This window comes from Aplidium turbinatum, chromosome 4 (genome assembly GCF_918807975.1).
Source record: "Aplidium turbinatum chromosome 4, kaAplTurb1.1, whole genome shotgun sequence".
NCBI classification, from domain to species: domain Eukaryota; kingdom Metazoa; phylum Chordata; class Ascidiacea; order Aplousobranchia; family Polyclinidae; genus Aplidium; species Aplidium turbinatum.
The window spans coordinates 6,341,098-6,365,271 of NC_137475.1; the positions used below are offsets into that span (position 1 = coordinate 6,341,098).

Consider the following 24,174-nt stretch of genomic DNA (forward strand, 5'->3'; position numbering starts at 1 on the left):
GGGTCCGTGACAACAAAAAGGTTGGGAACCACTGTTGTAGAGACTCTTGACGCCGGCCGGTTACCGAGATTGGCAGAGTGAAGTTTTCCGATTGATGAAGTGTCGTTGCCGGGGAATTCACCAGTTGTTGTTTCATTACTCACACAATATTTTTCTCCAATTGACAATATTAACCCCACCCCCAAGAGGTATGGTTGCCTACCTATCTAAACAAGCCTTTGTGTGTTTGGTATTGCTTATTGTATGCGGTGACGAGCATCATTTAACGGATGCCAAAAGGATTAAACATTTACTAGTGAGGAAAAGAACCCATACAAAGCACATTTAGCCCAGAGTATGAAATCAACATTACACCGCCCTCCGGTATTAATATCAGTCGTCACGGCCATAATTGAAATAAGCTACCCTAATGCAGCAAAATGGATCCTTTGTCCTACAGAAAAAATTAAATGCTCGCCGCTACAAATGATCTTACACATTGTGGTTGTTGTCTACCAACGTATCCGTTTACTACATTTCACTAGAAGGAGAGCTGCCGCGGTCGGTAAGTGGTGAACCATCGCTACTTGATCTTAGCATTTATTTGCTCATAGAACCCGGTGTACGTTATCAGACCTGCTCGCCCACTTGTCACTGGAAAACTTTTAATGCGGCAATCTGGAGTAGAAAAGTTCAAATACTTTCACACTCAGTGAAACAGAAAAAAAGATTTAATGTTATCAGAAGAATGTGACAATGTCAGGGTAATGTTTTCACCACCCCCACTGACGTTGTGCGAACTCAATTTGGCATGAAAAATATGTAATAACCAACATGAAAAACATTCACAAAATGATTTTCCACATTGCACCACAAAACGTTTGCAGTTGAACAGCTTTCAGTGTACTTTTTACATTGAAACAACATTGCTTTCATCTATTTTCACGCAGCATCCGAGTCCAACGTTACGCAAGGTCACTTCCGGTCAAATTAAACGATCACGTGAGAGGCTCAGCCAATTGAAAGTCTCTGAAATTCGATGGTTCGTAAAAAGAAGCTTTGACAGTTCTTCCACCAAAAAATCTTCCGTTTAAGTCTACCAGAGCCTTAATAGCGGCTTCCAGACGATCAAACTCAATGAAAATACGAATTGCTTCATCTTCTGGGACTCCGTGCATCTGTAATGAACAACAGTTGTTAAAGTTACCTTTTCATACAAAATGCAATCTCAAGTTAAACGCTTTGCCGCTAATCGGTGTTAAAATTATTATTGAATTCATAGGAGAGCTCTACTAGATTAAATTTCAAACTGTTTAAATTGGTGATATAGGTTTACAATACATAAGAACTCTCTCTTCAAGTTGCGGACTGCCAAGAACAGGAGTTGTTAAAAGTTATCTTTTCTTGAAACATGGTGACTCTCACATGACCTTGTCGTTAATCGGTTCTAAATTAAAGCTTTGGCAGAGAGTTTGCTTTGTTGAACCATAGACAAACAAAACAAAGTAACTTTAGCGGGTTTAGCATGTTTTATTACAAAGAAATAAACCAAAATTAACTCAAACGTTTTCGACACGTACGTGTGTCCTCATCAGGAATTACTTAAATATGCAGTATACATAAAATGAAAATTGTAAGATAAATTTGACTATGCACTATAACTGTTACAACATTTTATAGCGCATAGTCAAATTTATCTTACAATTTTCATTTTATGTATACTGCATATTTAAGTAATTCCTGATGAGGACACACGTACGTGTCGGCATCGTTTGAGTTGATTTTTTTAAATTTTATGTTACATTTCTTTGTAATAAAACATGTTAAACCCGCTAAAGTTACTTTGTTTTGTTTTTCTAGGGTTCTAAGTAGTTGAACTTTATAGAAAAGCTTCTCGGAATAAAGCCGAACTTTCCAAATAGGCAATGGACACGACACAACAAATCCTTGCGATCTGCCAATCACCAAAATAACTAAATTTTTACCAATTTCACACAGCATTTTACTTTAACATTTCTAGTCTATGTGACAATGGTATCGGACCACAATTATTACACAGCTTCATCCTGTTTTAAAGCTGTTCTACCGACAACACTGAGCCACGCTGCATGACCGCACACTCAGATGAGAATGTATGATGACTATAAGAACTCTTGGAATGATAAAGCCTCTTTTGAAGTTCAATACTTGTAGTAGAAGCGTTGAACCACTGACACAGGCCGGGTTACCTAGATTGGCGCAGAGTGAAGTTTTCATTACTTGCAGTTGCAGTAGCCTACTATTGCCTGGGAATTATTACATTCATCATGAGGCGTGTTATTCGATAGAGAACTGTTCTTGATGTTGTTTTTGTTTCACTGTATTGTCTGAGCAAGGGCGAACAAATAATGTCATCTCTAGAGTCAATGCATCCACAGACCACGCAGACACGCGACATTCTTACCTCGTATATAAGACACTTGTTGACGGCGCCATACTTCGAGCATTCTTCTGATGTTTCCCCTTCCAGTTCGGCATCCACCTCTCCTGGGCCAAACCAGGTTGAAAGGGGATTTTATAATGGTACCTTTTCAAAAGTTGCGTCCGGGTACCGCAGACTTTTTTCAGGTTTATATAGTATTTTTGTGTGGCATTTTCACGCTTGAAGCTCGTTGCCTTTGGCCAGTTTTTTAATATATTTCCGCATTGGTAACCTGTGTTGAAACCATCCTGCAGTGCAGTACATCTATATCTACATGCACAGTCTAAAATTAATTGATCAACAGTTTGCCTGCTTGTGTGTTTTGATGGCCCCATCGATGAAAAGTGGTAGCAGTTCGGCATAAAATTGTTATAACTGATCCTTCCTTTCTGTTGCATGCCGAAAACCTGGGAGGTGTAGCGTTGGATCATCCATGAAATAAGGCCGAGCAGTTCAACCGAATATGTTGTATTCCGTTCAATGTCATAGGGTAGACTGGGGTAAGAAGCCCCTCTTAAGCAAAAATACGCACCAATCTTCACATTCACTATTTACTGAATCATTCACCACCTTAACATAAAGGCACAATGCAACTAAACAAGTTGCCCATAAAAGTAAAGATGAAATTTTTGAACGAAGCACAAAATATGACAAAATTAAAAATTATTAAAAGGGGCGTTTTACCCCTGCGCTGGGGCAAAAAGCCTATGGGGTAGGCGTTTTACCCCACCAAGCTTTATGAGCCAGAAATGATCTCAAACAGAGAATTAGTTTGTTGTGACGTTGCCAGTTTAAGTAAATTTAATCTACAGTAACAATGTTCACATTATGCTCCCTACCAAAACCTAACATTTGCCAACTTTAGAGCCCATGTTTCATTATTTCCAGGCAAAAAAAACAAGAAAATATTTTATTTCTATGCTGATATCTTTATGATTTAAATGCATTCAGAATTCAACATATCAACACATTTTGCAGAAAGTTATTTGTAGGCTACTGAAAAGATACTTAATCTATCAAACATCAGCACTGTAGCTATGTCTACATAATATGCTATGTAGCCAGGGATTTAGTAATGAATCCCTGTATGTAGCCTACAATAAGTTTAAAAAATATTGTTGAACTAGAATTTATCATCTGAGTTGCAGTTTTGGCAGACATAAACACGTTCACCAGAGGTGCATTCTTCATGTGCCCAATGCTTACACATGCTGTATTGCATCCACTTTTCTCCTGGCCTACTGTTAGAAAACGGCTCCCCATATACTAAGCAAGGCCATCTCTCATGATCTAAATCATCAGCAACAACGTTTTCTTACTTCTCTTTAGCTTTCTTTTAGCTGCCCTATGCATGGACACAGTCTTCTTTTGGTTTCTTGAAAGTTTGCTAGTAGGCTAGCAAGCCTGTAACATCCTTTTGTAAAGAGAATATGTGATTAATTGTGCTTGCTCTGATGTAGGCTACGTTTTCGTTTGGGCTTAGCACTCGATGTGGCATGTGTGGGTGTGCACAGCTAAAAAAATCACGTTTTGCTCTTACAATGTCTTCTCTCATAAAATCAGTTGATGAAGTTGACGGCATATTATGATGATAGGTTGAATCAGTAGGCCTACCATGTTGGCTTTCCAAGAACCCTTCATTTTGCTGTCTTCCCAAGGACTTATCACTTTGCTGCTTTACCTGGAACCCTTCACTTGGCTGCTTTGTCAAGGACCCTTCACGTGGCTACTTTTCTTGAGACCCATCAATTTGCTGCTTTTCGGAAGACTCATCACTTTGTTGGTTTCCCTGAGACCCGTCAATTTTCTGCTTTTCCAAGGATCCATCACTTTGCTGGTTTATCAGAGACCCATCACTGTGCTGTTTTTCCTGGAACCCTTCACTTAGCTACTTTTCTTGAGACTGTGTAATGGCTACATTTTGTGTGTAGGCTATGGTGTGGTGGTGGGGTAACGATATCAATGCCATTTTCTTATGAAAACTTCACAGCTTTAAGCATTTTATGGCTATGATGTCCATCCAGAATAATAATGTGTCTTCTTTTAATGGTTTAGCAATTGCACAAAAGTGGTTCAACCATGTCATGAAGCTATCTTCGACAGTTCAACCACTCTTAGTGCAATGCCCAATTGCTCCAAAAAGTTTGTTATTCATAGGAGAATCTGCCATGCGCTTTCGCGAAAATATGAAAATGGGTGGTGTGTAAGAGCCAGCTGCATTAGTTGCACAAATGACCGTGGCAGTTTTTCCTCTTTCTCCACTCGTTATTATCCCCACTCCTCTTGATTTTTTCGTCGCAATTATTTTGGTTGGCTTATAAACATTCGATATGCCAGTCTCATCCATGTTCCACACAATAAGGGGTAAAAAGCCTACCATAGGCGTTTTACCCCAATGGCATATTCTCCATGGTAGGCTTTTTACCCCAATGGCATATGCTTTAAATTTTCGAAGTTTTTCTACTACCTTAAAAACTTGGATAAAACTATCGTTAGCTATCCCTAGAATTAGCAACTGACTGCTCCGTAACAAAATATCAAGGTGCGTTCTTCTTTCTGAGAAGAGCAGCACTTCATTTCCTGATTTAAATTTTTATAAGAAATCAAGCAAAACCAACCATTTTGGTCTACACTTTTCTTGCGTCAAGTCGGCTTCCTTTAACACGCGTTTAATGATTACCCACAATGCACTCATACACATGGTGGTAGTATTTATTTATTTACACAGCTCTGTAAGGAGAAATTTAGGATAGGCTTTTTACCCCAGGTGGGCTTTTTACCCCAGTCTACCCTATGGCTGTTGCTCACATTTTTTTTTAATGCGTGGTTGGTTTGGTTTTGAATGTTTATCCTCGGACTGACAAAGCCTTGATAGGTTATTCCTGGTAGTTTCGGATACTTGTAGAGCAGTGGTTTCCAACCTGGGGTCCGTGATTACCTTGATGAAATCGCCTGGACGTTGAAGATGACATGCGTGTTGCATTGTCAAAAACTCAACCACAGTTCAGTCGTTTAGTTCAGGAAAGGCAACAACAGCCCTCTCATTAAATTTGCATAGGTTGAAAAAGTTTCGGCAGGGCACTTTGGGTCACCTTAATATTCAAACACTGGTGACATTTCTTGAACAATAATATTCATTCATTTTCTTATTTGAGCAACTATTTAACCTGATATTTGCCGCAGGAGTCATAGCGGCAATGCAATATGATACAGTACAGTAGTTGAGTAGCATAATTATTACAATAGTCAATAGTATGTTAATTGAATTTCAGGAATAATTTAGGTAGGGGTCCGCAGAATTAATAATTTATCTAAGGGAACGTTCAAATATTACGTAACGCTTTTTTTCCGAATTTTTGACCCCCCCCTCCCCCATGTAACGCCAACGTAACGCTTTTTTCAATACCCCCCTCCCCCATGTAACGCTTTTTCACTACGAATTCAGCACAAAAAACTACCATTCCGTACTGTAAAGCGTTACGTAACGTTTTGCTTGAACCCCCTCCCCCCCGATGTGACGCTAACGTAACGCTTTGCATAAACCCCCCCTCCCCCTCGAAGGCGTTACGTAATATTTGAACGTTCCCTAAAGGGGTCCGTGACAACAAAAAGGTTGGGAACCACTGTTGTAGAGACTCTTGACGCCGGCCGGTTACCGAGATTGGCAGAGTGAAGTTTTCCGATTGATGAAGTGTCGTTGCCGGGGAATTCACCAGTTGTTGTTTCATTACTCACACAATATTTTTCTCCAATTGACAATATTAACCCCACCCCCAAGAGGTATGGTTGCCTACCTATCTAAACAAGCCTTTGTGTGTTTGGTATTGCTTATTGTATGCGGTGACGAGCATCATTTAACGGATGCCAAAAGGATTAAACATTTACTAGTGAGGAAAAGAACCCATACAAAGCACATTTAGCCCAGAGAATGAAATCAACATTACACCGCCCTCCGGTATTAATATCAGTCGTCACGGCCATAATTGAAATAAGCTACCCTAATGCAGCAAAATGGATCCTTTGTCCTACAGAAAAAATTAAATGCTCGCCGCTACAAATGATCTTACACATTGTGGTTGTTGTCTACCAACGTATCCGTTTACCACATTTCACTAGAAGGAGAGCTGCCGCGGTCGGTAAGTGGTGAACCATCGCTACTTGATCTTAGCATTTATTTGCTCATAGAACCCGGTGTACGTTATCAGACCTGCTCGCCCACTTGTCACTGGAAAACTTTTAATGCGGCAATCTGGAGTAGAAAAGTTCAAATACTTTCACACTCAGTGAAACAGAAAAAAAGATTTAATGTTATCAGAAGAATGTGACAATGTCAGGGTAATGTTTTCACCACCCCCACTGACGTTGTGCGAACTCAATTTGGCATGAAAAATATGTAATAACCAACATGAAAAACATTCACAAAATGATTTTCCACATTGCACCACAAAACGTTTGCAGTTGAACAGCTTTCAGTGTACTTTTTACATTGAAACAACATTGCTTTCGTCCATTTTCACGCAGCATCCGAGTCCAACGTTACGCAAGGTCACTTCCGGTCAAATTAAACGATCACGTGAGAGGCTCAGCCAATTGAAAGTCTCTGAACTTCGATGGTTCGTAAAAAGAAGCTTTGACAGTTCTTCCACCAAAAAACCTTCCGTTTAAGTCTACCAGAGCCTTAATAGCGGCTTCCAGACGATCAAACTCAATGAAAATACGAATTGCTTCATCTTCTGGGACTCCGTGCATCTGTAATGAACAACAGTTGTTAAAGTTACCTTTTCATACAAAATGCAATCTCAAGTTAAACGCTTTGCCGCTAATCGGTGTTAAAATTATTATTGAATTCATAGGAGAGCTCTACTAGATTAAATTTCAAACTGTTTAAATTGGTGATATAGGTTTACAATACATAAGAACTCTCTCTTCAAGTTGCGGACTGCCAAGAACAGGAGTTGTTAAAAGTTATCTTTTCTTGAAACATGGTGACTCTCACATGACCTTGTCGTTAATCGGTTCTAAATTAAAGCTTTGGCAGAGAGTTTGCTTTGTTGAACCATAGACAAACAAAACAAAGTAACTTTAGCGGGTTGAGCATGTTTTATTACAAAGAAATAAACCAAAATTAACTCAAACGTTTTCGACACGTACGTGTGTCCTCATCAGGAATTACTTAAATATGCAGTATACATAAAATGAAAATTGTAAGATAAATTTGACTATGCACTATAACTGTTACAACATTTTATAGCGCATAGTCAAATTTATCTTACAATTTTCATTTTATGTATACTGCATATTTAAGTAATTCCTGATGAGGACACACGTACGTGTCGGCATCGTTTGAGTTGATTTTTTTAAATTTTATGTTACATTTCTTTGTAATAAAATATGTTAAACCCGCTAAAGTTACTTTGTTTTGTTTTTCTAGGGTTCTAAGTAGTTGAACTTTATAGAAAAGCTTCTCGGAATAAAGCCGAACTTTCCAAATAGGCAATGGACACGACACAACAAATCCTTGCGATCTGCCAATCACCAAAATAACTAAATTTTTACCAATTTCACACAGCATTTTACTTTAACATTTCTAGTCTATGTGACAATGGTATCGGACCACAATTATTACACAGCTTCATCCTGTTTTAAAGCTGTTCTACCGACAACACTGAGCCACGCTGCATGACCGCACACTCAGATGAGAATGTTTGATGACTATAAGAACTCTTGGAATGATAAAGCCTCTTTTGAAGTTCAATACTTGTAGTAGAAGCGTTGAACCACTGACACAGGCCGGGTTACCTAGATTGGCGCAGAGTGAAGTTTTCATTACTTGCAGTTGCAGTAGCCTACTATTGCCTGGGAATTATTACATTCATCATGAGGCGTGTTATTCGATAGAGAACTGTTCTTGATGTTGTTTTTGTTTCACTGTATTGTCTGAGCAAGGGCGAACAAATAATGTCATCTCTAGAGTCAATGCATCCACAGACCACGCAGACACGCGACATTCTTACCTCGTATATAAGACACTTGTTGACGGCGCCATACTTCGAGCATTCTTCTGATGTTTCCCCTTCCAGTTCGGCATCCACCTCTCCTGGGCCAACCATGTTCTAAAAGTCAATATGACGAGTTTATGATGGCTCATGGTGCAAGTTTCCAGGGCGAATGAAAATAGTAGAGTCAAAACAACAGTGAACGGTATCTTTATTTTTGAATTTAAACAATGATTAAACCTGTTGTGTTGCTTGATTTTATACGTTTGCGGAGCAAGGAAAAATTACCTGAGCTCTATCAAAAATGACACACAACTAACAAATATCCGCGTGATAAAATACATTGCAAAAGTTCATAATGCAACGGATTATAAACAAAACTACCAAAGTGTTACAAATTTATGGGTTCTCTCAGTTAAGTAAGCAATAACGTTTGGTAAACGATACGAGTGTTATTGTAAACTGCAAACACAAACGTAAATTTACCCTCAGGCAGATGACTTTAGTTGGATTCTTGAGCAAATCTGTAACAGATTTTTGCTCCTCCTGCTCTCTTTGGAAGTCATCTTCAATTTGTTGCTCAATCTGATCACTGGAGATGATTTTTCCACCTCTCTTACTGGTTTTCTCAATCTGCATGAAAATGCTTCAAGTGATGCTACTGCTCCGGCATATAATCTACTGTAACCAACAAATCCGCCATTTACATTGATTCAACGTCTGTGGAGTGTAGACATTGAACCCATGTAAAAAGGGCTGGTCTTCTGGCTGGATATATGTCTATTGAGAAGTGATGGCCTCGTAACGTTAAAACGATGTAAAAAAACTTCTGAGTTGCAAACGACCAGGTCATACCTGCAAAGCATGGCTCATTCCTTTGTTATCTTTGCCTAAGCCGCGACCTTCCTTGAATCCGTACTTTGCCATAATTTTGTGGGCGACGGAACCACTGCAGACAGAAATATTGCTTGCATGCCGTAAAGCAATTATAAGAGCAGATATTTCAAGGGTAGTTCGAAATATTTGCTAGTGGTATGAAAATACTTAATTTCATTTGAAAAAAAAAGTGGCAAGCAGGCCTCGAAATTCACGGCGGACACGGCGGTCATGTCCGCCGTCACAGCATGTGATGTCCGCGGGAAGTACCATCTAGATCGGTCATATTTGTCCGCCGAGAAAGAACACAGGAACTAGCGATACAAATCGTCATTGCATACCACGAACAATTGGTGCGAGAATATAATTTCCCTCGCATTCTAGCACGCATCTAGAAAATGTGAATATTGTATCGTAACCCTTAGTTTCCATTCAATCAGGAAAACTTTCGATTTTTACGTTGCTTCAACGATTGATGACATTGAATCAGCGTAACAAAGGTGAATTCTTCGCCAAGAATCGATGGGAGTACGGTACTTCTACACTATTCACGCGTAACTTTGTTCACGTCTTACGTCACAATCTCTGGCTTTGATCTCCGAGTAATATTGATAAGGCAAGGTTGGTTACAAAATTTTTTAAGCTTTGATATTACAGTAAGAAAGAAAAGGCCTAGGGAAAATTCACTTTCGCTCACATGACACGCAAAAATAAACCTAAATAAAAAGCCTAGTGAAACTTTGCACAGCAGAAAATAGTAGCGTTAGTGTAGAAGTTTTCCGATTCGTGCCCAGGCCCCAGAGCATTGTGACGCAAGAAGCCACACGACCTCGTTCGGTGGAAGTTAATCAGTTATGCGGCGTATTAAGCAGCTACAGGGCGCTTTGACTCTTCAAGCGCAAGTCGTTGGTCTGATAAAAGCCTTTCAGAGTGACTTCACTGCAATTTTAACAACCCTTCTAAACCGTAGCTATAGTTCCCAAATGGTGAAGAATTATCAAGATAAAGTGATTAAGCATGACGATCGACGCTAAAACTGGTGTGTCCGCCGTGAGACTTAATTTGTCCGCCGAGATAGCTGCTCAGACCGGACACGTTTGTCCGCCGTCAACAAAAACGAATTTCGAGGCCTGGGCAAGCCTGACCGGGTGCAACCTATTCCGTCCCCTGGAAAGAACGAAAAAAAGTGGCAAGCCTGACCGGGTGCAACCTATCCGTCCCCTGGAAAGAACGAAAAAAAGTGGCAAGCCTGACCGGGTGCAACCTATTTCGTCCCCTGGAAAGAACGAAAAAAAGTGGCAAGCCTGACCGGGTGCAACCTATTCCGTCCCCTGGAAAGAACGAAAAAAAGTGGCAAGCCTGACCGGGTGCAACCTGTTCCGTCCCCTGGAAAGAACGAAAAAAAGTGGCAAGCCTGACCGGGTGCAACCTATTCCGTCCCCTGGAAAGAACGAAAAAAAGTGGCAAGCCTGACCGGGTGCAACCTATTCCGTCCCCTGGAAAGAACGAAAAAAAGTGGCAAACCTGACCGGGTGCAACCTATTCCGTCCCCTGGAAAGAACGAAAAAAAGTGGCAAGCCTGACCGGGTGCAACCTATTCCGTCCCCTGGAAAGAACGAAAAAAAGTGGCAAGCCTGACCGAATGCAACCTATTCCGTCCCCTGAAAAGAACGAAAAAAAGTGGCAAACCTGACCGGGTGCAACCTATTCCTTCCCCTGGAAAGAACGAAAAAAAGTGGCAAGCCTGACCGGGTGCAACCTATTCCGTCCCCTGGAAAGAACGAAAAAAAGTGGCAAGCCTGACCGGGTGCAACCTATTCCGTCCCCTGGAAAGAACGAAAAAAAGTGGCAAGCCTGACCGGGTGCAACCTATTCCGTCCCCTGGAAAGAACGAAAAAAAGTGGCAAGCCTGACCGGGTGCAACCTATTCCGTCCCCTGGAAAGAACGAAAAAAAGTGGCAAGCCTGACCGGGTGCAACCTATTCCGTCCCCTGGAAAGAACGAAAAAAAGTGGCAAACCTGACCGGGTGCAACCTATTCCGTCCCCTGGAAAGAACGAAAAAAAACAAAACCAACAGAAGCCGCTGATCAAGGGACGAAGTGTTCAGGGGATGGAATAGGTTGCATCCGCCTGACCCAATGATTGCGTTGTGAGGTGGTTCAAAACCAATGGTTTAATTATCAACCTTCAGGTCCAAGTGTCTTTTTCAAATTGCTTCAATCGGCCCGATGATTGGCTTTGCCTGATCAGTGAATAAATGAACTATACCACAACTCCTAAAAGTTATTCCACCACGCGGATGAACATGAAATTAGTAGCTAGAGTTTAGATTTCATCACCATCATTAAGTTCCTTCCTCTCGTCGAGGGTTGGAGGCAATGAGTTGCCAAGTTTCTCTGTTGTGAGATTTTTCTACTGCAGTTCTGTAATTAAGTCCTGACTAGTCTTCAATATCATTAGTCCAAATTCTTGGTGGTCTGCCCCTATTTCGTTTGCCTTTCATTTTTCCTTAGAGTTTAGATTTAGAGTTTAATTAAAATAGATTTTCCTCCATATAAAGTTAAATAACTGATGATGAAGTATGTTCCACGTACGCTAAGTTGCTGGCAAACTGCGTTCCGGCTGCTGCTCCTCCTCCTCCAGACCTCAAAGATGGAGACAGGGGACGATCCGAAGTTGGGGGCATACCTGTGTTTAGCGAAGGTTATAGGATGAAAAGAGTCTCCATTTTCAAATAAAAACACAAAATTTGAACACCACATCTCAAACACCTGTAGGACAGGTGATTAGCAACAACGCAAAGCATTGTGACAGCAGGCACCAGAAGAACGCAACATATTATTTTATAATTAAATGCCAGGTGAACAGTCTTATTTTGTATTAAGTAAAGTATTTTTACATTAATCCACATAAATGGATATTAATCAACTAAAAAATAGTAAAAAGAAACAAGAGTTGCAAAGGTATGACCGACTGAAAGAAACAAATCGTTTTGCGAGTTTGTCAATTCTGTCCTCATTTGAGAGAATGGAAAAGCGTAGGATAGGGTCAGAGCCAATAGTGTAAAATCTGTTAAGATCTGCGTAACGAAAGATATGGATTTCACAGGGGTACCCAGTACCCACTGCCTATACATAGTGCAGGCAGGCAGTGGATGACTTCAACAAGCAATTTTCGAACGAGCTCATTTCAAAACGACTATAAATTGTTTAAAAGCAAAATATTTCAAGCAAATAATTCCTTACCAACTGGCAAGGATTGCTGATCTGACTCAAGGAGGGCGGTTGGTGGAGCGATGGCTGCTTTTCCTGGCATTGCTGAACATGCAAAATGCAATTTTTACACAAAATCAACACGACCTGTTGTCATAGCAGGTCGACATAGGAAAATGACAAATATTACAGAATGATATAGGCTGCAGGATATAGCCACTGGTCATTCTTATGAAAATGGACAAATCAGAGAAAGGTTATGAACCTCAAACTGATTAATCCCAAATGAACTAAGACTAAAAGCATTTTTCCATAGAATGAAACTATTTTCAAGGCATTTTCTGTAGCTACTTGCAAATTGAGGACTAGCTGAATTTGACAACCTCGTCTCTTTTCATCCTCCTCTTCATATTCATCAGGAAGACGAGCAAATCCACTGGTGTCTTGAGTTTGCTGCTTCTCAGCATGACGAGCGGCTCTTTTCTTTCGACGGATTTCTATTTCCTTCTCCCTAAAAAGATTTGTAAAGTCTATCGTAATGTAAAACTGCATCGATAAAAGCTACTTTTATATAAATAAAGGCTCACAACGTAAAGAATCAGTAAGAGTAAAAAATAACAGTTTCCAGTGACTACAATCAGTGAATCTATGACCAAAACCTGTCTGCTTCTTTTTTCTTCTCTCTTTTCTCACGATCCTTTTTCGTCATTTTTTCATAGTCATTCGGCCGCATTGGGTCGTACTCATCCATAAATTTTTCAAGTACCTCGCCACCCAAGAAGACACTTGGTTGTGATTCTTTGAGACTATCCTGTAAAAAACTTTTCGATGAAGTTACAGTTTGCTGGTGAGCAATCATAGAAGAATTCGTTCTGTCAAACAGATTAACTCATATTAAAACTGCAATCTTTAACTGAACGAAATTACAAACATTTGTTCATGCTACTAAAAAACTTATTGTCATATTTATTTATGAACATTTTAGTGAAGTGTGGTGCACACATAAATGTGATAACATCTTATTTTTGTTATTCAGTCGCCATCTTCGCTTGAAGCAGATTGTACTGCACATCAACATGGGTTATCTTTTTCCATGAGTCTTGGTTTTCAAATACCTTGCCCAGTGTCGCCAAATGTCATGGTTAATATATATTATATTTGGGTTAATTATGAAGTAAATGAAATATCATTCATTTTTGTAATATTTTCATGAATAATAATAAGAATAATTAGCTTTCATAATAAAATCAAGATTTCATTGATGAGCAGCTAGCTACATGTTTCATGTTTTGAAGTTAGATATGTCGAAAAATGTTATCGTGTAATACCAACACCTAACTATCACAAAACAGATACTTTTGAACAAAAACTGCTTATTAGTTTTTTAAAAGTTTATGTTATTTTATGTAAATTAGGTAACAAAAAGAAAATAATTGTGACAAGTTAGACCAGAAGTCCCAACCATCGGGTTGTGAAAAGGTTGCTACCGCGTCGCAAGAACACGCTATCAAAATGGCTGTCAAGATTGCAAATTGGTTGAAAGTATGTCCTTAGTCATAAAATAAATTCATCACAGTGAAAGCAATTGCAGTCATGCACTTAATACTTATGAATCTTCCCCATGACCTGCTGTATATCTATCTATTAAAGCAGTGACTGATCCAGGGAAAGAGCACTTAGTCACGTGCTCCACAAAACAATTAAAAAACACGCAAATTGTAAACATTTTGCAAAAATTTTTTGCTCGCTCCATCAGTCGTTATTAACCTCACCACTGGTGGCACTGGCAAGGCACAGCTTCGGCAATGGGTGATTAAGGGGAAGGGCCAATCAACATAGCCTACTGATAACTTGAAGTATGTTTAAACTGCTATAAAAATTAGACCTATAATATAACTAAGTACGGCACATGTCAAACATCGTTTTTCCTACTGCCGGTCCGCGAAGCCATTTTCATTTTAAAACCGGTCTGTGATAGAAAAAAGGTTGGGGATCGCTGCGCTAAATGACAACTACTGTATATCAACGATAAAATTACCAGTGGACTGCTGTTATCCTCTGCACGCAACTTGTTGAAATCAATCACTGGAGCTACTGTTGTGCCTCTTCCTTTCTCATTTTTTGCTTTAGTGAGAGTAGCTTTTCTGACCTGAAATCAAAACACTGTCAGATAAGAATCACAACAAATTATTGACACTTTTTGATATTCATGACTGACAAGAAAGTAAGCATAGTTGGTAATCTTGTAAATTTCCTTCACTCCCTCCAACAAATAATTTTCGCACAGCAGTGAAAAATGTGATGCAATTAACACATACAGAAATACATGCAACCAGCCAATCACTAACTATATTTGCTACGAAAAGCAACCTTTATATTATTGAAACAAAAAATAGAAGTATTTGGTTTGGTTTTGAATCTTTATCCTCGGACTGACAAAGCCTTGATAGGTTATTCCTGGTAGTTTCGCATACCTGTAGACTGTAGAGGCTCTTGACGCAAGGCCGGTTACCGAGATTGGTAGAGTGAAGTTTCCGATTGTTAAAGCGGTGTTGCCGGGGAATTATTCCATTCACTAGGTAACGCTGAATGAAGAGCAGTCCTGAAATGCGTTGCTCAAGTGCACACCCCGAGAGTCGAACCAGCACCGCGTGATCTTGAGCTGGGCTCATAACCACTGAGCTAACGGGGTGGACGAGTATTACAGTGGTAATTCAACAATGTGAACTGTGAATACCAGGGTTGAGAAAAACCCGGGTTTTTTTAAAAAAGCCCAACCCGCCCGGGTTTTTTTGGGTTTTATTGGGTTTTTTTAAAAAAGATGCAAAAAAAGGTAGATTCATGCTTATTTCACCTCAAAACTACTTTTTACGAATGAAGTGCCTTTCACTCACAGTACATGCTTGCATAACTCAATAAAATAATGCACTAAGGTTGTTGTTGCTTGAATGTTGCATCATCCATTAATTTCAAGATCAAGTTGGATGTTGCATATCCACTGATTTCTATACCAAGTTGATGCTACCGTGGTAGAAATCACATTATTGCATCATTTGCTTTAGATTTGAAGGCAAGGAGCATTTATGCCATCATGTTTAAATATTTTCTATCATTTATATATACAAATACATACTATATATAGTAATAGATGAGCAATTGAGCGATTGCGTGGCCAATGGCCATTTAGGCAAATGCTCTGAAACAGCCAAGCGTTAGAATCCAGAATCTGCGGTCCACGACATTAAGGCACGAACAAAACGACGCAGAGGCAAAACGGCGCAGACAAAACGGCGCCAAAGTCAACGTAACCAGCTCAGAACCTTTTCCTCATTTTGTTAACATTTTTTGGTCAATTCCTCTTTGTCATGAGTTGCCAAGGGTGGTGGGGGGGGGGACTTGTATACCAGCTCCAAAAATCCTTATTCACACATAAACTTTCGTTATGGTTGCAGAGTATTATCGTTCTATAAATTGAACTTGTTGCGTTGACTTTGGCGCCGTTATGTCTGCGCCGTTTTGTTCGCGCCTTAATGTCCTGCTTCGCAGAATCTGTAATTGGTAAATAGCCTCCTAAATTGCATTTCACATCATATATACAGACTACAGTAGAGTAGTACTTTCAGCAGTTTAACTATAAGGCCTTCTTGCATAAATGAGTTTTAGTGTAGTATACACAAAGGGGCATTACTTGATTTCTGTGTACTGTACAATATCCACTGCGTTTTCAGTTTATTCTTGGAAATTTACTTCACAATCACATCCTTAAGTCCTAATTTAAAGTTTGTTTTAAGTGCCTTGTAGTGTTTTTGTTCATTTTTTCAATTTTTTAATAAAAACTGGACAAATATGATGCTCTGGGTTTTTTATGGGTTTTTTTGGGTTTTTTTAAGTGGGTTTTTTTGAAAAAACCCACCCGGGTTTTTTTGGGTCGGGTAAAATACCGACAACCCTGGTGAATACTCATACTACACTTGCCCATTTTGGAAAGTGATGCCATAACTATGGACAAGGATTTTCTATAACTATGCACCAGAGAGATGACAAGAGCAAATACAAATTAAAAACAAGTGACAACAAAAACAAATCAAATACTGTTATATATATATATAGTTAATTTTCTTGTAAAATGGCTTATGCAGTTAAGGTAAAAAAATATTAAGATACTATTTTACTTCAATTTTAATGTTGTGGTTTCATCTTCCCAAAACTGTATAAAATAAAAAAATGAACACAAAAAGGATATTATATACTAGCCTATATCAGGTGGAAGAAAACATGAAAGAAATTACTTCAAACATTATAGAATGTAGTCTATGGCAACTTATCTTATTATCAAGTACAACAATTCCAGATATATAATGTAACTGGGGTGCAACCTATTTCGCTCCCTGAACACTTCCTCCCCCGATTTCATCCCCTGAAAAGATCGAAAAAAATATAACAGAGCCGAAGTCGCTCTTTTCAGTTTCCATTGTGGAAACTCCGTCAGCGACTTTGGCTTTGTTCTATTTTTTCTCTCGATATTTTCAGGGGACAAAATCGGGGGACGAAGTGTTCAGGGGAAGAAATAGGTTGCATCCATGTAACTGTCGTAAGTATACCACAAGGTTACCTGCAATTGAGATTTAAGCATTTGAAAACTGGGTGACCACCCCACAGCTTTGTTTTGGCCACTTTCAATTCCAAGTCCATCATACAGAGACATGTTACAAATGTTAATTTATGATAAGTAACCTAAACTGAAAAGTAAGCAATCTGTGCAGAGAACATATACCGTATTATATACATGCAGAAGATATATATACTGTAGTTAGGGTGCAACCTAGTTCGTACCCTGAACAGTTCGTACCCTGAAAAGATCGAGAGAAAAAAATAAAAAAAGTCGAAGTTGCTGATTGCAGTTTCCGCAAACATTTTAATAGCACAAAGCCGAAGTCGCTGATCGGAGTTTCCGTTTTTCCGCAAACATTTTAAAATTTCCGGTAATGATCCTTTGCCGAAGTCGCTAATCGCAGTTTCCGCAAACATTTTAAAAGGCTTAGGGTTTAGGGTTAGGAAAAGATCGAGAAGAAAAAATTAAAAATAGCCGGTCGCTGATCGGAATTTCCGCAAACAAACAAACTGAAACGATCGAGAGAAAAAAATTAAAAAAGCCGAAGTTGCTGATTGGAGTTTCCGCAAACAAACAAGCTGAAAAGATCGAAAGAAAAAAATAGAACCGTTTTTCCGCAGTTTCCGCAAACATTTTAAAATTTCCAGTAATGATCCTAAGAGTTTGCCGAAGTCGCTGATCGCAGTTTCCGCAAACATTTTAATAGGGTTAGGGTTGATCGGAGTTTCCGGAAACATTTAAAAATTTCCGGCAAGGATCCTAAGAGTTTTTGTTTGTTTGCGGAAAACGCAATCAGCGTCTTCGAATCGGACTCACCGAAACAGGCCATTCCGGAGTAATCTATGCTCTAACCCTAACCCTCGCTGACCGCAGTTTCCGCAAACATTTTCCCGCAGTTTCTGCTAACCTTTACCTTAACTCTAACCATAGAAATCTATGCTCTAACCCTCGCTGATCGCAGTTTCCGCAAACATTTTTCCGCAGTTTCCGCTTACCCTAACTCGGCCCTAACTCTGACAATCGAGTAATCTATGCTCTCTAACCCTAACCCTCGCTGATCGCAGTTTCCGCAAACATTTTTCCGCAGTTTCCGTTAACCTTTACCCTAACCATAGAGTAGCCTAATCTATGCTTTAACCCTAACCCTTGCTGATCGGAGTTTCCGCAAATATTTTTCCGCAGTTTCCGCTGTCCGCAGTTGTTTGCGGAAACTCCGATCAGCGAGTTCGGCTTTATGCTATTAAACTGCGATCAGAAACTTCGGCTTTTTTTAATTTTTTCTCTCGATCTTTTCAGGGTACGAACTGAGGGTACGAACTGTTCAGGGTACGAACTAGGCTGCACCCTAATATAATAGTCCATAAAGCCTCAGACGCTGCGATAAGCTTAGGTCACTCGAGCATTGCAATGCTTATACGTGTACAATACATTTTTACTAAACATATCCATCATGAACATTGAACACACAAATTTGACACTTAAATAAAAAAAAAAGGCAAAGCCAAAAGTTTAAAATCAATATTGATAAATGTTTTCTCTAAAAATCAGCACCATTAAATAACAAAGCTGTCAAACCTATAGTCCATGTGCGTATTTGCAACCACATCTTTTTTTCAAGGACTTCTGAAAATCGTAAACAGATATAGCCTAACTCAGCAACAACACTGCATTTAACATTATAAAAACAATAAGCGAACGTTTTTGTCTAGTCATACAGCCTTTTTTATAAGGAATTCTGCCCTAATTTAAGAAAAGTTTAAAGCTTTTGAAAACAAAAACTTGTATTTTGGAAATCTTTTTAGTCCCTGGGCAAAAATCAAAACCCTAACCTTATTCCTAACTTTAATCCTAACTATGGCAACCCCTGATTGTAACTATGGCAACAAGTGTGTAAAAATAGCCACTTTGTATATTAAAAGAAATACTAAAGAATCATATACTGGTGGTATTCAACAATCGGAAAACTTCACTCTGCCAATCTCGGTAACCGGCCCTAGGTCAAGAGCCTCTACAAGTATGCGAAACTACCGGGAATAACCTATCAAAGGCTTTGTCCGTTTGAGGATAAAAATTCAAAACCAAACCAAACCTTTTAACATATTTCCGTTATAGGCTTGAAAAAGGCTGTATGACTAGACAAAAACGTTCGCTTATTGTTTTATAATGCTATATGCAGTGTTGTTGCTGAGTTACATCTGTTAATGATTTAAAAAAGTTACCTCTAAAATCATTTGTCACCTTGAACAGCTACTCTTTGTTTTATTAGAAAGATATTTTTACACTCTTAAGCTTGTAATAATGTGGTGGTCACAGACATCTTATTATAACTAGACTGCGCTTCTCGTATTTCGATTGAAGAAATTGAAAAAAGGCGGCGGCCATTGTTAGTGTCTCAAACTCGCGTGAAAGCTGCGCTGTTAATGTTAACGATAACATTTCTGAGCTGGTTGCGCTTCTGCAGAAAACTAACTTGTTAACTATAATTTAGAACTTTGGTGTAATAGAGGTTTTATTCATCTATGAAATGAATAAAAGCATGTGTTAAATTGCACAGAATTATACATACAGTCTATAATATAAAGCAAAAACACTGCGATGCGAGAGCACGTATACGATACACTGAATGCATCATTTCCAGCAGTTCAGCAGAACTCTTACCGTATTCAATTTGGCGTTACAGCTGAGCTGATGATTAGCTTATTGTAAAAATAGCAACAAACAGTTTATTACATCAAACCTAAGCGAATGATACGCTATATTATAGCGGCTATAACGTAGGCCTATAGCTCAAGAAAATCAAAACAAATTAAATATTCACCAATACTGATGTGATGTCGAAAGGAAGTGGTTTATTGGTGTTTGAAAAGCACTGTTTTGTTAAGCGTTTTACGAACCAATTTGCCTTGTATTTGCTTGCAGGTTTCCTTACCAATGTGGTAAAACCTAATTTTTAAATAACATTTGGACACAGTTTTGACTAGCGTAAAAATGTGATTATCGGTAACGGTGCATTCAAACACATGATCCGTGAGATTAGTAAATATCTTGGAATGATTTATATTTCCAAGCACAGCTACCGCAATAGCTTCCACAATGCCTGGACGAAGAGGTAATCTCCCAGCTGTGGTAGTTAGTAACCGTTTAATGCATAATTCAGTTTCCTCACAAATATATACAACACTGAAAGAAGGTTTAAAAAGTCCACTTCTATCTTTAAACGATAAGAAGCTGGGTTGAACAGGTAAAGTGTGTGAACTCAGTTCAAAGCGGCACCTTGCACATAACGTTATCTTTGCGCACATTTTGGCAGCATAACCAGCAATGTACGAAATTGCAGCTTTTTTGTAAACTGACAAAACGGAAATGTTTGGAATGTCAGCATAATCATGATCCATTTGAGCGGGTGTCCTCTTCTGCAGATCGTACTTTTTCACCAAAGATGTTGTGGTTAAAGACAGTTCTCCCTGGTCTGTATTGCATGTGTCAGTCAAGCAATACAGAATGTCAGTATCCTCTTGACTGACACAGTTTCCTTTTCCACCTTTAATATGACTTCTCACTAGGAGTCGCTTGAAAGCAGCAGTGAATTGCTGGCACGTTGGGTTGTTGTTGCAACCACCTGCTGATCGAACTGCACCAAAAAAAAGTTCCAAGTGGTCCTGGCTGAACTTATAAGTCAATAGATATTTTAAGGGTAGCTCGTTGTCCCCAACCAAATCTGCAAAAAGACCTTTCACTGCTTCAATACAAATTAGGAAACCTAAGAAACCTGTTTTTCGACGAGAATTGCACAACGGAGTACCGTCTGCACGTTTCAATTGCAGGATGTAATTGTAACACTTATTAAAAAATGGAATCCAGATGTTTTTGTTTCCTTTGCGCAAAGGCGATTTAAAACCTTTTGCTATAGGATTGCGGGAGTTCAGCATGTCAAATAGAGTATCAAAAATGCGAATAAACTTTACGGTAGCTTCACTTCCTTGAAATTGCTTCAGACGTAAATTTTCTGTGCAGTATTGCAAAGCATCGGCAACGCTACTGCTTAGCACTTGTGATGCTAAGTTTACCTTCATTTTTTGTTGCCAATATTGTATATGTGTTTTCGTGAGCTTGTTTGCGAGTCTCAAACCCTCTTCTTCTTGAAGTCTCTGCAGATCTACAATGTATTGCCACTTAATCTTGTGACCTTCACCATCTAGTAGCATTTTCCAGTCTGCAAATGTATTTCGGACCAACTTTAACATGTGACAAACATCAAGCATAGTGTAAATATTTTGCTGAGGACAACAAGGGTGTGTAAACGAAACTTTCAGTTTAGTGAGATCTAAAGATGCACCCAGTTCTGAAAACATAGTTAAGTGGTAATGAGGTCCATCACAAGTAACAGAAACGACTTTAGCACCAGCAGCATGAAGTCTTTCAATGCAGATTTTTACTACATTAGCGCGCTCAACCGCGTTAAGACCATTTACAAAGAAATACGCACAGGGTACTTTCCAGCAATCATTTATGGCAACAGCCATGAGGACTAAAACATCAGTTGCATGTGGCAGAGAGTCATCATCAGTGATGCCATTTCCCATATCAACGAAACCTCTGAATCTTTTCCCATCCCAGGCAACATGCTTTTTAATAGCCATTTCATCTAGTACCAATGAACATATAACGGACCTGTGGTTTTCGTGTGCATGTTTTACTTTTTCACTAATTGCATCAAATGCAGGTTTTACAAATCCAGGTTCAGCAGCGACTTTGCCATACCATTTCCTGATTTGGGACTGGTGCGGTAATACTAAATTGAATGTTTGCCTCACATATTCATATGCCTTAGCAGAATAAAATTGTAATGTTAAGGCAAACGATCGCAATTCACTGGAGTACTTGAAACCTTTTCCAGTTTTCCCTGAAAACATTCCCTTCACAATATCACGAGATACTCCGGAAAGAGAATGATGCAATGCATCCGTACAACGTAAAGAAATCATGTTTTTGTCTCGAAGCAATGATGTAAGTTCTTTTAAAGATGAAACTTTAACTTGCAGTCGTTTAGTCTTTTGATTTGATACTTTCAATTTCTTCTGAAGCTCATTGCATCTCTCGTTTGCTTCGTTGGTTAATTTTTTTAGTTTCCGTGGTGAGTCCTGTATGAAGTATCTGTGATCATGCTGGACAACCTCATAGGCATTAGGAAGATCTTCTCCAGTATCGCGGACCATTAAAGGTAATATAATCTTCCTCCGTTTCGAAGGCGAAGGTCTTGTTTTGGTCACCTACAAAAGACATATTTTAGCTTGCCTAAACTGCAGGGTAATCATGTCTCAACAATACAATATTTAACTCTCAAGAAAAAAAAGCAACAACAAAGCAGACATAAAAGCTATTGGAAACAGCAAATAGCGGTAGGCTACCGTACTGGGAACTCCACAGCATGTGCAGCTTAAAGCAAAGTAGCTTGCATTGATTTTAAAGTTGTATAAGCATAACGTTTATTAAAACCAAGTCTCATTTTTCAAAAAAAGTTTTAAAGTTGCATCGTTTTAATTTTATAAGCATAAAATTTACAAGCATACCAATCGTAATTTTTTATGAAAATATTATCATGTCTAAGCATCCCAGCTTTCAAATCACATTATTTCAAGTGAACAAGGATTCCGTGACCGGTTCGCTCTTCTTAGAGCACATCAGACAGACTCAGGTTTCGAACCCAGACCTCCTGGTGTCTACAGCCAGACAAGTCTGATATTTTAACTACTCGGCCCCCCAATGTTCCATGTCTCAATGGTGGCAGATTAGGATTATGTCTGCTTGAACCCCTCTACTCGACAGAGCTTATGCGATCTCATAGTAGCCTATATACCCAATTAAAATTTACAATATGTCACTCTACAAATAATTTTATTTATTTGGAGTTATGTTTATGCGTCTTGCATAGCCTACAAGTCGCAATGCACATAGGCCTAAGCGTCTGTCTTCATTAAGCAGATACAAAATACAAGGTAGGCTATAGGCTATTTGAAAACTGGAACTAAATTCAAAAATAGCCTATCATTGGCCAACAGTGCGCATAATCATAATAATAATAGTCGTGTTTTTATTTAAGCCCATTGCGGCAGTTAACTTTTCGTACGTTTTTCAAATGATTACCTTGTTCAAATGCTTTGGAAATGCCTTAAAACGAGTGGGGACAGCGTTGTCTCGTAAAGTCACTCGCTCACCACAGCGATACATGAACTCTTCCTTGAAATGATCAGAACAAATAAATGTGTGTTTAGAAGGTGTCCAATTGGCACGCTTGACGTTCGCAATCCATAATTTTCTTCGTTTTTCATTGGTTGGAAATCTAAGCAACGTAAAATAGCATGAAACGTTATAGGCTAATGTAGTAGCTAGGCTATATATTGAAAGCCCGATTTCACATTTTTTTTTTTTTAAGAAAAGCGCCACAATTTTTGTCCAAAATATAACAAAAAAATTACAAAAATCTCCGCCTAGAAGGAAAAGAAATTAGTCAGTGTCAGTCCGAGGATAAAGATTCAAAACCAACCAACCAGTGTTATCGTTACAATACTAGTATTTTCTATTTTCTCATAGCTCGCTAAAAGTATCACAATATTTCCATACCTGTGAAATGAACGCGGAAATGTTCTCTTCGCAATTGATTCTTCATCCTCGCTGCCTTCACTGCTACTCCTTTTATCATCTGAATTGTATTTTCTTCGTTTGCTACATCCATATGCACAGCACGCCATATCCAAAGTCCAGGGGTTTAAGGTTTTTAATGAAATTTTATTAACCCCAGAATTTGAAACACTAATTTTTGAACTAGCGTTTTTTTAGAATGAATAGATTTTTGAATTTGAAACGTAAGAATTATCGTAATTGTCATACTATAGGCCTACTATATTATATCTAAAACTTGTTTGTGCGGAGGTATATAAAGCACTTTCAAAATAAAAGAAAAAGAAAGCAATTACGTAAATTAAAATTAACAAATTCCAACAATATGTTTGCGATTGTAGAACAGCAAAGGTGAAATC

The 24,174-nt window shown here is 38.9% G+C and overlaps 2 protein-coding genes across 2 annotated transcripts; both read right to left on the bottom strand.

Annotated features, from left to right (window-relative positions):
- Positions 1 to 627: 627 nt before the first annotated feature.
- LOC145769675 (splicing factor 45-like) lies at positions 628 to 2,508 on the bottom strand. Its single transcript, XM_082581350.1, has 2 exons — positions 2,423 to 2,508; positions 628 to 1,157 (listed from the first exon to the last, which is right to left on the bottom strand). Exon 2 carries the CDS (start codon positions 1,155 to 1,157, stop codon positions 978 to 980), a length of 180 nt encoding a protein of 59 aa, XP_082437476.1. The 5' UTR covers positions 2,423 to 2,508; the 3' UTR covers positions 628 to 977.
- Positions 2,509 to 6,659: 4,151 nt separating this feature from the next.
- LOC145768475 (splicing factor 45-like) lies at positions 6,660 to 17,276 on the bottom strand. The gene is made up of 10 exons (XM_082579974.1): positions 17,138 to 17,276; positions 14,564 to 14,674; positions 13,185 to 13,336; positions 12,909 to 13,036; positions 12,559 to 12,630; positions 11,908 to 12,001; positions 9,292 to 9,385; positions 8,923 to 9,069; positions 8,455 to 8,553; positions 6,660 to 7,189 (listed from the first exon to the last, which is right to left on the bottom strand). The coding sequence occupies exons 1-10, from the start codon at positions 17,228 to 17,230 to the stop codon at positions 7,010 to 7,012; spliced, it is 1,170 nt and encodes a 389-aa protein (XP_082436100.1). The 5' UTR covers positions 17,231 to 17,276; the 3' UTR covers positions 6,660 to 7,009.
- Between the last annotated feature and the right edge of the window lie 6,898 nt (positions 17,277 to 24,174).